Raw genomic sequence first — 15,467 nt, forward strand, 5'->3', positions numbered from 1 at the left:
AAATGACAACTCATTTGTCTGTCTGTGTCCCCTTATTATAAGAAAAGTACTCTAATTTTAACGCCTGAAACCAAATAAATACGAATTTAAATTTCGAATATGCGTATGTAATACCACTCATCAAATGTCGTTTATCTGTAAAAATTTACATTAGTGTACTATCAGTGTTTGCACTTCATCGAATCTGAAGAGCACAAAAGTATGAGTCGCTGAACAAACAGTTCCGTTTGACAGACAGATACAACCACAACGATCATAAAAACCACAGACGACCTATTGCTTTGTGAAACCATATTTTTGTGCAAAAACATATGTTAACGCATGCAATACTTAAACAGTTATACTCCCGAAAGTAAAAGCTGCTGTGTTGCCGTGCGATCTACCTTTATTCGTCTTCGTAGTGCGAATGTATTCAGAGGATAAGAACACAGCGGAAAGGAACAACTTGTGGCAAAAATACTGTTGCTTTTGGTAATGTTCTCCTGCAGTGCGGCTATTACAAAGACGTGCACAAATTGTGATTGCCAAGTGTGGAAACCGTTCTATTCAAATTGTACAAATGGCTCTGAGCACTATGGGACTTAACATTTGAGGTCATCAATCCCCTAGAACTTAGAACTACTTAAACCTAACTAACCTAAGGACATCACACACATCGCTGCCCGAGGCAGGATTCGAACCTGCGACTGCAGAGGTCGCGCGGTTCCAGACTGAAGCGCCTACAACCACACGGCCACAGCGGCCGCCAAACCGTTCTATTCCACTGTCTCTCAGTTACTTCATTGAACTCAAAATTTGCACTTCCGATACAAAAGAAGTAAGAACATAGAACTACATAGAAATAATTATTTTACAGAACATTATTGTCTGAGGAGTGGATGTGTTAGTACATTATGTTACCAGCAAATTTTTACGTTTTTGCCAAATAATCCTTCATTCATGACTTTGTGGATATGGTGCTCATAATTGTCTGTTGCACGCCATTGTTTATTTGACGACGTCTACTTCTGCAGTTTTTAGATTCTTTAGCCTCCAAAAATCGACTGAACGTAAATTCAGAAGTTTACAGAGATGTACTCACTGTTTTTGATGAGTCTAAGGTGTGTTGCATAATGACCTGAGTACCTGGCATGTGACTTTTCCTACAACGGCTTGTAGTTTCCGAGAAAATCAATATTGACGTTTTAAGCATTCGACGTATAGTTGTTGCGTTAGTTAAATTTTCGACCAAGCGAGCTTAGCGCGGCAAGTAAGATTCGCGGATACGACGCTTTCGGTACGAGTTAGGATTTCAACTGCGTACTCTTTTTCTTTCTTCATTTTCATCGTATAGAATATCATTAAATTGTGTACGTCCTGCAAAATCATTCTAATGTAGACATTTTCGTTGTTATAATATATCATCCATCGAACGTGCATTCCGTTTGTTATTGAACAGATTACGGAATCATCTTAGTCGCTGTCGCTTTCTGCGCAAGAGCGGAATTCAGGATGGTATTTGTCGTAGAAATAACTGAAATCCAAATTCGTAGAGCGCCACGAGCATTTAATGAAAGCAACTGTCTAGTAGGTATACGGAATTTTCAAAAGCGCATTAAATCGATTCAGAAGTAAGGATTTTATTTTTATGGAATTTTCTCTCGAAGGAAGAAAAAAGAAAGAAACAAGTAGTACATAGACAGGGTTTGTTCCACTACCGCCAGCAAGTGGTAGTCTAGAACATCAACCACTGCGTGAAGCTCGCTGGCTTGAAACATTGCCGACGGACTGGTCTAGAAGATACGCATATTCAGTATCGATTTCCTCGGAAACTGGGGATCGTCGCATGAGAAACCACCAGCCAAGTAATAGAGACAGGTCCCCCTAAATGTACCGAAAACTCATAAGTCGTAATTACAGGTCTCATGGTCCCGTTGTCAGTATATTAATAGCAATTTTACCTGGTTGCAGACTTTCGGGCTATGATACAGTCCTTATCAGTCTACACGTTGCCCACTTCTCTGATAGCGAAGCGAGTAGAAAATCATTGTTGTATCAACAACATAGCGGTACCAAAATCTAGTAACGTAAGAACGGGACAGATCACGACAGTGTAGAGTCTCTCACCACGAGGGTCATCTACTGTGAGATATCCAAGGCCGACAGTTGTGGCGGCCAACGCCCTGCGTTTGGAGTCGGTGCAGCTATATAAGCCGCCCGTTGGCCACTCCACAGCATTCGACGCACACGTCTCTGTCAACCTACAACATGAAGTTTCTGGTAAGTAGCTGTCCCAGCTACCATCCAACCACTTACCTTCGTATATCATACCAGTATGCCACAGCTTCCGATGGGAGAGGGAGAAGCACCTGACCTGTAAATGTTTTACATCTCATAGAAGAATAAACTCGCTCTCATTTAATCATTATTCGTCTAGTACATAACTGATTTAATAATCTGCCTCCGTATCCGATGTCGATAACGCCTTTCACTGCTAATTTAATTTATGTCTCCAGATAAATTCCAACATTGTTTATGTCAACCTACACTGGTAATGGTTGAAATATAACTCGTTTATGATGCATTTAAATTTCTTCTGTGAACTGAGGATAATGCCAGACAGGTTTATTAGAATATTCTACGATACGTTCCTGCCCTACAGACGTCCAGTCACAGGTTGTGTCCCTTGGGTGTTGACTTTTACGTCGATTTGGTGTTAAAATCTAAGCTCCATTATATTCTGTGAGTTTGTAGGCTTTCACAGACGGCGTTATTTTGAATTAAATAATTTTGAATGTTAGGCCGCGTCATTTTAAAACACCGAAGCAACTAAGCTGCCGCCGTTGCGACCGACTTGCTGCGGGACTCCTGAGGTTAATATTTTAACAAGAAGCTGCCGAACATCCAACAAAATTATTCTTTTGTTTTTGCATAACTGAACAAAACATTATTTATCATCATGCCACTTGGCGTAATTTTCTTCGCTGAAAGGTTAATGTTTCCCGTAAAAATTCATTTCCTGTCATGTGTGGTCTTCGAAAATTTGCATTACTCTTAACCGCCAATTGGTTTGCTGTGAAATTTCTTTTTCCTTTTGAGCACGTGCTTTGCTCTTCTAATGACAAAGGGACAATGTCATAATCTGTAAACATTTGGTCGTGTAAGCCTTCCACAATATGTATGAATACGGAGTCATAGGCTCTTGGGTACAAGTATTTACCTTGCCAAAGTACACCCGGCAATCAAAACATATCTGACTATTACTGAAAAAGACGAAAGTCTTTCATGGGTATCAGGATGGGCTTCATATTTTAAACTAGGGCCTCATTGGTTTCAATACAGCCTCCATTCTTGAAGCCATGTTATCAACTAAACACTTAAATTTTACATGTGCAGCAAATGCCGTTCAGCACAAGGAGCTTGCAGTGCCTCCACACACCTGTGTGAGTCTATAGGGCATTACACTAAGTTGAAAATGTAATTATCCATTTTTCTTCAAATATCGAGTCCCCTGTAGCAGTTAAGTTCTGCGAACGTAAATATTTCATTTGGGAACCCCTCACTAAAAATCAATAAAACTTACTGTTTACAATCACAGTGCACATGCAAGAACTGGCCTTTGACAAAAGACGGCAGCAAACAATTAGATTGTCTTGTAATCTGCTTTCTGAAATCGAACTTCGAGCCCCGCTCAATAATTTTGACTCCCCACAAATTACCTCCGGTAGCAAAATCGCGATTCGTTGATGCTCCATGACGTGTCCTGTCGACTAGTCATTTCTTTTAGTGAACAGCTGCCATAATTCTTTTTTCTCTATAGTTCAATTCAGTACCTCCTCATTAGTTACCAGATAAACCCATCTAATATCGAGCATTCTACTGTGACAAATTGTAATTAAAGTTTCACGACATATATATTTCGAGACAGTTGACAATTTTCAACCAGAGAAAAATCCAGTCTGGATGGTTGCATGAGTAATGTTATCGTTTCTAATGTGCCAACGTCGATTTCTTTACAGCGCAAAGCTCCTGCGAGGACGTAAAATTAATTTACACTTATTTCGTAGGTGATTGTCTTGGCCGCCTGCGTGGCAGTTGCTTGCAGCCAGGAGACGCGAGAGAAGCGCGGCCTGCTGGGGGCGGGAGTGCTGGCCGCCCCCGGCGCTGTGCTGGCACCGCGCGTCCTCGCCGCCCCCGCCATAGCCGCCGCCCCCATCGTCGCCGCCCCCGCTATCGCCCACGCCCCTCTCGGCGTGGGGCTGGGCTTGGCTCACCCCATCATCGGCTGAACAGCTTCTTACTAACTTGTACGTGTCTGTGTGTACTGCGTGTGTATAAATAAACTCTCTGTAGCCTTATTTAATGTTTTCTTTACTCAGCAAACCAGCGCATCATTTTTCATACACCCTTTTGCACATAACGGAGTATACCACAAATCTAGCACTTCTGCTTACTTGTCTGCTCCGCTACCACCTATCTAATCATCATTTTCACAAGTTTGTATGCAGTCAATGTTGTCCATTGCATACATATCCGAAAGTTTTTATATTCGTTTTTAAGAGAGGTAAAGAATACATACTGATAAGCCAAAACACTGTGACTACTTTTCTAAGACAGTGTTGGTCGAACGTTTGGTTTTAGTGAACGGTTGACACGGATTGGCAGGGATTCGATAAGTCAATGGTGTGTTTGTACAGATATGTGTGACCAGATGTCTACGTATAAGTCATACCTTCGACATGAATTACTGGCCAGTGGTTTGTGTGCACTAATCTGGCGTCCGATAGTGTCCAAGATGACTGCCACCAGATATAGATTAGACTAATTTTGTGAGCGAGGTAACACTCATCAGACCACTGTAACACGATTGCGATCTAGTGACAGTGGCATTCTGCATAGTTATCAGGGTAGGGATCAAGAAGTGCCGAAAGTGATACGCAGTACGCGGTAGTCCACAGCTATTACAGCGACTCCGGATACTATTACTTTTCCCACGAAAGCCGAGATGAGTGTCCCTCGCAGTTTAATATTGCCTCCAACGGAGTTGGTTGGTTCAAATGGCTCTGAGCACTATGGGACTCAGTATCTTAGGTCATAAGTCCCCTAGAACTTAGAACTACTTAAACCTAACTAACCTAAGGACATCACACACACCCATGCCCGAGGCAGGATTCGAACCTGCGACCTCCAACGGAGTGATTCGATGCCACGGTTCATGTTTGAAGCTACTGTTGCGCTGGATGGCAGCTTATTCGGACACAACAATGGATCTGGTGTGAGAAGAGACTTAATTGTGCGATCATGCAATATATTTCCGTTGATCCAGAGTCCATACTCGAATGTCTCACGTCCACTACAATCGTAATTGACAAGGTCGTTTGGTCCATATGGGGACGTGAAGGGGTTGTCTGCTGCAGAGCCTCATGTTCAATATTGTACGCTAAATGATGTTCCGGAACATCTGCGCCTCCACCACTACTGTAATATGCCGTTACATATGCCCAGATCGCAGCCTACCTGCTTTGCAGAGCCGACAAACATTCGTTATCCATGCTCTGTGGAGAGATGTTTATGCCCATCATCTCGTCTCTTATCGTGGTTTCACCATACGTCAAACACTTCCAATAGATGTTCACGACTGTGGCCCTCTCACAACTGACCGGATACGCCATTATAAGGTACACGTTCTCAGGCGCCGGTCCATAACAATCTTCCATTTGTATCCATTTACGTAATTTCTTTCCGGTATCGCATGACCGAAACACCACCAGGCAGCATTAAGTTTCACTTTGTTCAACGTTCATAATATCTTGGCACAGATTTTATGCTGAAAAACCTTATCAGAGTCAAAGTGGATTCCGATAATACTTTATTTTTTATAAACTACAGCTTGAAACCGAAAAATTTCCAGAAATGAATCATACTAAGGACACTAAGAATCACACGTAAATTGAAATAAACAGGTGTAACGAAGTGTAGGCGACTTAGCTCAGGTGATGATGAGAGGATTACTTCAGAAAAGGCGATGTTGAAAGTAATAGACGACTTTTACAGAAGTTCCACAGGTGATGAATAGATTGAATGAATATGTGATGAGATAAAATACATTATTCAGATCAATAACAGAGATAAAATATAATCGCGATTGGGGACTGTAATTTAGTAACAGGCAGAAAGGCAGTACGGTAAAATTTCAACAGAATATGGGTTGGAGGAACGAAATGAAAGTGTAACGTGCCTGTTAGAAATTTTCCCAAGGACAATTCATTCATTCCTAACACTTGGTTAGCAGTCATGAAGCAATGTTATATAATTCGGAGAGACCTGGGGACACCGAAACGTTTCAGATAGCTTATATTATTATAAAATGTATTTCAGATCCAGATTTGAGGTAGCGAAACCTTACCAGTGTCAGACGTGGATTCCGTCTATAAGTTATTTCTTATAAACTGCAGGCTAAAAGACAAAAATTTTCGAGCAAGAAAGGAAATTTAGGAGATTGAGAACGAGTAGTTATTGACAGTTTCAAAGGGTGCTTTAGACAACGATTGACTGAAACAGCGAATAGAAACACACAGAACATTATTGGATGGCTTTGAGAGATGAAATGCTGAAAGTAGTAGGAGATAAAATAGATAAAATGACAAGGCCCTTTACAAATCCGTAGGCAGCATACGAGGTATTGAATTTAATTGTCCAAAGGTGAAAATTCAACTTCTCGCACGTGAATCTGTCAATGAGGAATTCAGACATCTAAAAATAAGACTGACAGAAAGTTCAATTGGCGAAGTAGGCATGGCTGTACGAAAAGTTCAAAGTTACTGAAACATACATGACTACAAAATATAGAAGCCGTTTACCTGAAGGCCTACTCAGAGGAAAGGATGATAAAGACAATGTAATCGAAAAAAGAGAAAGTATTTGAAGACGGAATAGAAGATATAATACTGCCAGAATGTGACAGGGCACTTACACACCTAACCTGAAACAAGGCACCTAGAGTAGTTGATATTTTCTCGTTGAGATACTTGAAAGAACTTCTGATGTGCATTATATAAGTGAGACGCGACCTGAAATACCAGTAGAAGCCGAAATAAGTGCAGACTATTTTGAATTTCGGGGGTTATAGGAACACGGAAGGAAATATTGACCCAAAGACGTATTTTATAAGACAGGATGAAGAAAGTTATCAAATATTTATGGCGTTTGTAGATTAACTGAAAACTTTGAAGTATGTTGGTTGTGGTACACACTTTGAAATTCTTCCGGTAGCAGGGATAAAATATAGGGAGCTAAAATTTATCTACAACTTGAGCAGACACGAGACTGCAGATACAGAGATCTAATTACATGAAAGGGAAGCAGTAGATGAGGAAAAAATGAGACATGCTTGTAGTCCAACACTGATGTAATTATATCGCTACATTAAGCAAGAGGTAAAAGAAAACATAGAGAAACTAGAAAGGGAATTGAAATTCATAGATAAGAAACAAAAACTTTGAGGTTTATCAACGACTTTGTAAATCTGTCGGACAGCAACGGACATGGAAGGTCTGTTTATCTCTCTAAGAGAGTTTATAAGTTGGAGATAATCGAAAGAAAAAGGAGGGTAATCCATTGTCAAAATATTGAGGGAATTAGATTAAGAAAAGAAGGCACTAAAAGTTGTAGATAGGTCATGCTGTTTGGTCCGTAAAGTAACTGGTTACGGCAGAAACAAGGGCATGAATTGTGAACTAGCTATAATAAGGAAAGCTTTCCTCAAAAACTACGTTAACTTGGAAAATACATTGACGGAAAAAATTGTAGCACGAAGAAGAAGTTGAGCGACACAAAAGAAATATTCTGAGCCGGTTTCTACATCTGAAACATGATTTCCTTTCGAGTTTCACCCCACTCGCATAGGGCTGGAGATAGTAAAGCCACTGACGACTCAATTAAAGTTTGCTTTAAATACACGCTGTAACATTCATGAGCGTTATTTACATCTGAGATCGGGCAAGGCGAGTTGATGTTAGTGAAGAATGCCCTTACGGCAACTAAGACGTTGTTATCAACACCTCACTGAGTTTGAAAGAGGTCTTCTAATGAAGCTACGGGAAACTGATTGTTCCTTCTGCGATATTACAGAAATACTTGGCAGGAATTTAGGCACTGTACATGATCTCTGGCAGCGTTGGTCACGAGAATGTACGGTTACAAGATGACGGTGCTCCGGGTGGCCACGTGTCAGTACAAGCAGCAATTTTAGCCTCAGTTGGTACCGTAATGACACAAAGAACTGTTATTGATTGGCGACTCCATGTTGTCTTGTGCACTACGACCAGGTAACAGGTATACTTGAAAAAAGAGACAGCATTGGTCGTATATTTTTCTATTGCAAAATTGATTTTCTGTCACTGAGTGACCATCTTCAGTGCTATATTGTATAACAAATTGGGATGCACTGTTGTTACTAGGCTTACGGCAATCACATAGACTCACAAAGAACTGTTACAAGTTAGTTACTTCACGGTTAGTTCTGAACTAGACGCCCTGTATCGTGCACTCCTCTGACCTAAACCACCATTTGCGACTTTAGTCGTGTTAAGCGCGAACTTAGGGTGGAGGTCTATTGTGTTTTCTGATGAAAGTTGGTTCTGCCTCAGTGTCAGTGATGATCGTATACTGATTAGAATTTGGCCTGTTGCGGGCCTGCAGCCAACCAGAATGCGAGCTAGACACAATGAACATACGCCTGGAGTTATGATGGAGGATGGGATTTGTATGACAGGAATAGCACTCTCGTGGACATCCCATGAGTCCTGACTCCAAATTTGTATGTCAATCTGTTGATTCGACCTACTGCGTTGGCATTCTTGAACAGCATTCCAAGGGGTGTTTTCTAACAGGATAACGCTCAACCACATACCACAGTTGTAGCCCAACATGCTGTACAGCGTGACGAGATGTTGCTTTGGTCCGCTCGGTTACCAGATCTTTCTCCGATCGAGTACATGTCGAAAATCACCGGACGACAACTCCAGCGTCATCCACAAACATTACCATCCCTGTATTGATAAATCAAATGCAGCACCCAAGGAATTCCATCCCACGAACTGAACACCCGTGCAACACAATTCATGCACGTTTACAAGCCTGCTGTCTACATTCTGCTGATTACATCGATTATTGCTGTACCAGAATTTAACATTTGCAATGGCTTATCTCGTAAATGTGTCTCTTATGAGACTGTAGCAGGTATCCTTGTTTCTAGCATGGGCCCTGGCATCTGTGGATCTTATTGTAAGGCATCTTTATCAGTTCTGTAAGACCACAATGTATATATGAACATCCACGAAAAGCTGCGTCACCCATCGCTCTGATAATCGCTTCCATATGGGCTCCACGACAGTGTACTTTAAGCCATTGGAATGATCTATGGAACCTGAAACTAACATTCATTGATTTATGTAGGTTAACTTTTGTAACTGGATGTGTACATAGTGTATGAATGCCACAAACCGATGGTTTTCCTCTTCTGGAATTAAATGCGTTTACACAGATTATGGATTATTTAATAATGGCAAGGACATAGTAACCTGACTGCCTCAATAGACAGAATAATTATTTGGATTTGACTTCCACACTTCTTTACATTATCACAGTGAACTGATTATAGCTTATCTAAATATAAGGGAAATAATTCTTTCCGAATGAAGCTACAGATTCGTCGAAATATTCTAATACCCATTACTAACCCTACAGGAAATGTACGATTATAGAGACTATCTGACAATACAAACAACACTGTCGTAGTTTCCGTAAGGAACTAATTTAGGACTTTCACACGGCTACCATAGCTAGGTATGTTAAAAAACTAGACATAGCACATTATAGATCTTTAATATCATTACTATTTAAGAAAAGAAACATTTTATAATCAAGCAACAATTAAAATGACCGGCAGGTTTCATGCATGTAATCGTTCACGATTTACTTCAGAAATAAAGAAGAGTAGAGTAGCTGGGAAGTGGCGTGAGAGAAGCGAATATAACTTCAACATATGGATCGATCCTGTGTCATTGTATAACATAAATACACTTTAAAACAGCACAATAGAAAAATCCACTGTTCACTGAATGCTGATAATTTTAATCGTATTTCGGTCGTGTAACTTGCTATCTTTCAGATCTTCCTTATCATTTTTTTGTCTCACCAACTTACAGAAATGGTGCCGCCGTGTTCAAGAAGAGTAGAATCAGGAAGATCGGAGTTTGACGTAGCTCCTGAAATATGTACTCATTAGATCAGCACAAAAGGTCCATTGACTCAGCGAAAAAGAAACGGCGACGTATAGCAGTAATGACACCCAAGCTTGCAGCTGCATTTGAGAAATGTAGTATCAGTGGCAGAGAAAGCGTCCACATAGTGACAGCTATAATCGAAGCTCAATATATGCAAATTTTAGTAGTCAATTCCCGAAATAGATTTCCAGGGAAAGACTACTGAAATCAAGAACCAGTTTAAGGACAAGAAATTGCAGGCTGCTACCGTCCATTGGGATGCTAAATTACTACCAGTAGTAACAAGAAACGATGCAGTAGAAAGTCTGCTGTGGTTATTTGAGATTGTGGTACTGAACCACTTTATGGAGTCCATGCATTTCAATCTGGGACTGGAAAACGTCGGGCTACTGTTGTATACGAAATTATCCATAAATGGGATTTTCTGTTCTATGCTAAAACATTATTTGGATTGAAGACATGTTTTTGCTTGAATATCTCTTGTATTTATTTTACAGGTGTCACATGCATGAAATCATTCTCAAAAGCTTTCTTGCAGAAGAGATTGATTTAAGAAGGAGAGTCCAATCGTAAAAATATTTAAAAACTGCACAGCCATTGGTGTGGAATGGTTTTTAATAAATCTGAAATTGGAATTTAGTGAGGAAACGTCAAAGGCACTTGGTTCATGACAATTTGTATTTAGTACTCGATTTTGTTCAAGATAATTTCAGAAAACACTAAGGTAGAGTAATCTTTGTAAATTTAGTTGTGGAACATCATTCTGGGCCACTGAATCCATAAGTCACGAAAAGTGAAGAGCGAAAGTCATTTTTTGATTGAAACTGTTTGTGTTCCTCGATGAATTTGAATTATTCCTATAGCTAATATACAGTTTAAAATATTTCCACTTCATTTGTTTCCTAATTTAACAATGGCTATAATCAATGCACCGGATCCTGATGCCGTAATTTCACACGAAAATATTAAAAGGTCTATAGCAAGAATCGATCAAATCCCAGAAGTAATCAATAATGGGCTCAAAAACAATTTATGTTTTCATCAAATTTGATTTAAGTGACGAATTACTTAAGAGATGTCGTTTTCTGTGATTTTTTTTTAAAAAAGAAAAAAGATGAAAAGAAAAGACAAGAAGGCAGGTGGCGCCTCAGTTTGTGTCTGAGTACCACCATCAGTTTCCAGGGTATAAAAAGAACTTTACCAAGGAATGAGCATTTCTATAAAAATAGATTTTCTCTTCATATTTGTGGTACAAACATTGTACATGGTTGTGTTATAGCGTTAATACAATAAATTTAATAATTAAGTTGAAAGTAATTAGTTGACTACTTTAGAACAGTTTTTTTGGGAAATAGTAAGTAAATGAGATTTTTATATGATTTTTTTTTCTTTCAAGCATAAAGCCTAATGGCGTAGTTTACACTTTTCACTTTTGTTGGGGCCTTCAGTTTTTTGTAAAATAGTAAATAATGAGATTTTTAGATGATTTTTTTTTATTTTGCTTCAAACACAGGGTTAAGGGCCAGTTTACCATTTTCACTGTTGTTGTTGTGGTCTTCAGTCCGAACCCTGGTTTGACGCAGCTCTCGAAGATACTCTATCCTGTGCAAGGCTCTTCATCTGCGAATGACTATTGCAAGTTATATCCTTCTGAATATGCTTACTGTATTCATGTCTTGGTCCCCCATTCAGCCCACCCCCTCCATACACACGCACACACACACACACACACACACACACACACACACACACACACACACACACTTCACTCCAGTACTAAACAGCTAACTCCTTCATGTCTCAGAATGTCTCCTATCAACCGATCCCTTCTCTTAGTCATATTGTGCCACAAATGTTTTTCTCGCCAGTTCTATTCAGTACTTCCTCGTTAGTTACGTGACCTATCTACCTAATCTTCAGCACTCTTCTTTAGCGCCACATTTCAAAACTTTCTCTTCTCTTCTTGTCTAAACAATTTTATCATCTATGTTCATTACCACTCATGGCTAAACTCCATACAGAGACTTTCAAAAAATACTTCTTAACAGTTACCTACATTCGATGTTAACAAATTCCTTTTCTTCAGAAATTCTTTCCGTGCCATTGACTCCGTACGTCTTATGTACTTTCTTCTGCCATTATCTGTTACTTTGCTGTCAAAATACTAAAACTCATCTACTACTTTCAGAGTCTCGTTTCGTAATCTAATTCCCTCACTACCAGCTTTTCAATTAGACTACATTCCATTATCCTTGTTTTGCCTTTGTTGATGCTTCTCATATCCTCCTTCCAAGATATAATCCATACCGTTAAGTTACTCTTACAAGTCCTTATATGACTCTAGAAAAATAACAATGTCATCGCCAAACCTCTAAGTTTTTATTTCTTCTGCCTGTACTCTAATTCCTGCTCCAAATTTTTCTTTTGTTCCCTTTACTGCTTGTTCAAAATACAGACTGAGTAACACAGGCTATAACCTTGTCTCACTCCCTTCTGAACCATTGCTTCCCCTTTATGCACCCGATTCTAATAAGTGCCTGTGGTTACTGTACAAGTTGTAAACAGCCTTTCGCTCCCTGCATTTTAACCAAACCACCTTAATAATTTCAAAAATAGTATTCCAGTCAACACTGTCAAAAGCTTTCTCTAAGTCTGCAAATGCTATAAATGTAGGTTTGCCATTCTTTAACTCATCATCTAAGAGAAGTCGTAGGGCCAATACAATCTTATGTGTTCCTACATTTCCCCGAATCCTACCACATATTCACAGAGTTCTGCTTCTATCAGTTTTTTTCCTTTTTTCTATAGAGAACTTGTGTTAGTAGTTTGCAACCATAACTTATTAAACTGATAGTACGGGAATATTCACACCTGTCAGCATCTTTTTTCTTTGACATTTAGCATTATTATATTCTTATTACTCGTGGAGCCTTCTTTTGACTTAGGTCTTTCAGTATTTTGTCAAATTCTTCTCCCAGGATCATATCACCCACAGCATCTCCGTTTATGACCTCTTCGATCTCTATAAAATTTCTTTCAAGTTTATCTCCCTTTTTATAGACCCTCTACATACATCTTCCACCTTCCAGCATTCCTTTCGTTGCTTAGGACTGGTTTTCCATCTGAGCTCTTGATGTTCACACATCTGTTTCTCTTTCCTCCAAAGAATTCTTCTATTCTCCTGTAGCTACTATTTATCTTTCCCCTAGTCAAATATGCTTCTAAATCTGTATGCACCTCAGTTCTTATCATATGGGTACCAAATTTCATACAACTATTGTTTTCGTCCAATGGAAACAAACTAGAGCTCATCACATAGAAAAACTAATATGAAAAAGAATGAGCCAGCACAGTGTGATGCTATTTTTGGGAGAAAAATATGTGTGTTTCTCTGGGTATGATTGTTATTTTAAGTGTTGTGGCCAACCTAGGCGATAATATAGGGTTTTTCAAAAACATGGATCCAATTTAGTTAATCTGATCTTCACAACATATAAATGGGACTTGAAGAGTCTACATATCGAATGAAAGATGAAGATACAAAGTTTTGTTTTGTTAGCCATTAATAGCGCAGCCTCGCACCAAATAGGGGACATACTGAACATTTAAAGCTTGTGGGAAAAAAAAGAAACAACATCTGAAACTTTGTCTTTTCATTGGTATGTAGACTGTTGATGTGCAGTTTATACTTCATGAACTACAAATCAGTTAAACTGGATCCATATTTTTGAATAACCATGTAATTCATAATTTGATTTATAAGAAGGTCCATTTCAATTAAAGCTACTGGATGGAAAAATCTTGTAGTTCTGTTTGTAGGAGTTCATCGATGAGGAAACACAGTGTTTCCTTACAGTTTTGTCCGCAAAAGTAGACTGCATCGGACATCAGGGTCATCATATTGTGCCTCCAGCTGATAATGAAATGCGCAAGATAAAGTTTTACGAAGAGCCCAGCATTGGACCGTTATTTCTGGAGGTCTATTCTTAGGGCGAAACAACAAAATTAGTGGTACAGGAAATTTATGAATGCCAAATGTGATCACTGGGCTTGTTTTTCACTTTGAGAGTCTATATACTCAACGCTCTTGGAGGAATTCGTAATTTTGTAGATGGCTCTTTAGCTCATTTTGTGGTATTGTCTGGAAATGCAGAAGTAAATTTGCAAAGGTTAGTACCTTGTAGTGTCACATAACAATATATCGACATATCGTCTAGATAGTTTGCTGTATTTGGAATCTTATGGATTAGTTGCTTCGTTTCCGCCCCCCCCCCCCCCCCAAAAAATGAAAGTTTCTAGTCCACTAGGAATTCGGAATGATAGTTTGTTTTAACCACACATTCCAAATGTTTTGGTAACAAATATTAATTGGGGTAGCTGTTCGTTTAGCAGCAAATTTCAAGTGTTCTGGGTTAAATAACATTTTGAGAATAACAGGACATCCTATGACTTTTTCTGGCCTTGAGATGGGACTGACGTCAATCTCAGATTGTGCATTATGTTTGCTTTAAAACCACTTCAGAGAAAGAGGGAAATAGTTGAACCGCATGAAATTACCAGTGGTGATGTCTATTGACTTGATGTGTTGTGTGTGAAGATGCCTTGTTGCACCAGACTACCTAGTTTCGTCTTGAGGGCATCGAGCAATACTACCGGCAGTCACATATTCAACTGCTTCTACAGTGCCCAGAGTACTTAGTTATTGGAATAAACGGTAAGTGCTGCCTGTATAATAACATCACTACGAGTCTGAGGATCAGCTGGATCAGTGCAGATGTCCATCAAAAATATATTCGGCAGAAGTCTGTTCAGGCCACAGGCTTCATCACCAAAAGTGTAAGTATAAATCGAAAATAGTCTAGGCCATCACGAAACATGCAAGCATTTGACACAGGCAGAGACGACCACACGTGCACAAATCCATCTTTCAGCCCGCCTGCCACTATGTCCACCATAACCATCAAAGCAACTCAGCCTGCTGCAACGGAGACACGAGAGTACATGTGTATTCGAGCGCAGCGATTAAAGCTGGCCAACTTGGGTTTCCTCAAGCCTGGCAAGCTCCACGTGACTAGCTCATACTGCTGCGCCTGCCGATACGTTGCGCTATCAATCCCAGGTGACTACAGGAAAGCCAGGTATATGTTTGCGTAGGTAGTTCACTGCAGCTAAGTTATCATAACGATAGCAGCATCAAAATAG

At 39.6% G+C, this 15,467-nt stretch overlaps 1 protein-coding gene across 3 annotated transcripts in view; it reads left to right on the plus strand.

The window, feature by feature from the left end:
- Window positions 1-4,337, plus strand: part of LOC126088156 (cuticle protein 63-like) — a 57,600-nt gene extending 53,263 nt beyond the window's left edge. For 2 of the 3 annotated variants that reach the window (XM_049906317.1, XM_049906309.1), the window contains exon 2: window positions 4,047-4,337. In XM_049906317.1, coding sequence (XP_049762274.1) covers window positions 4,047-4,268 — 222 coding nt within the window. In that variant the 3' untranslated portion in view covers window positions 4,269-4,337. Of the gene's footprint in view, window positions 1-2,159; window positions 2,260-4,046 lie in introns of those variants that run through there. The other variant, XM_049906295.1, reaches the window with a different exon arrangement.
- Window positions 4,338-15,467: the final 11,130 nt, after the last annotated feature.

This window comes from Schistocerca cancellata, chromosome 1 (genome assembly GCF_023864275.1).
Source record: "Schistocerca cancellata isolate TAMUIC-IGC-003103 chromosome 1, iqSchCanc2.1, whole genome shotgun sequence".
Lineage (NCBI taxonomy): Eukaryota > Metazoa > Arthropoda > Insecta > Orthoptera > Acrididae > Schistocerca > Schistocerca cancellata.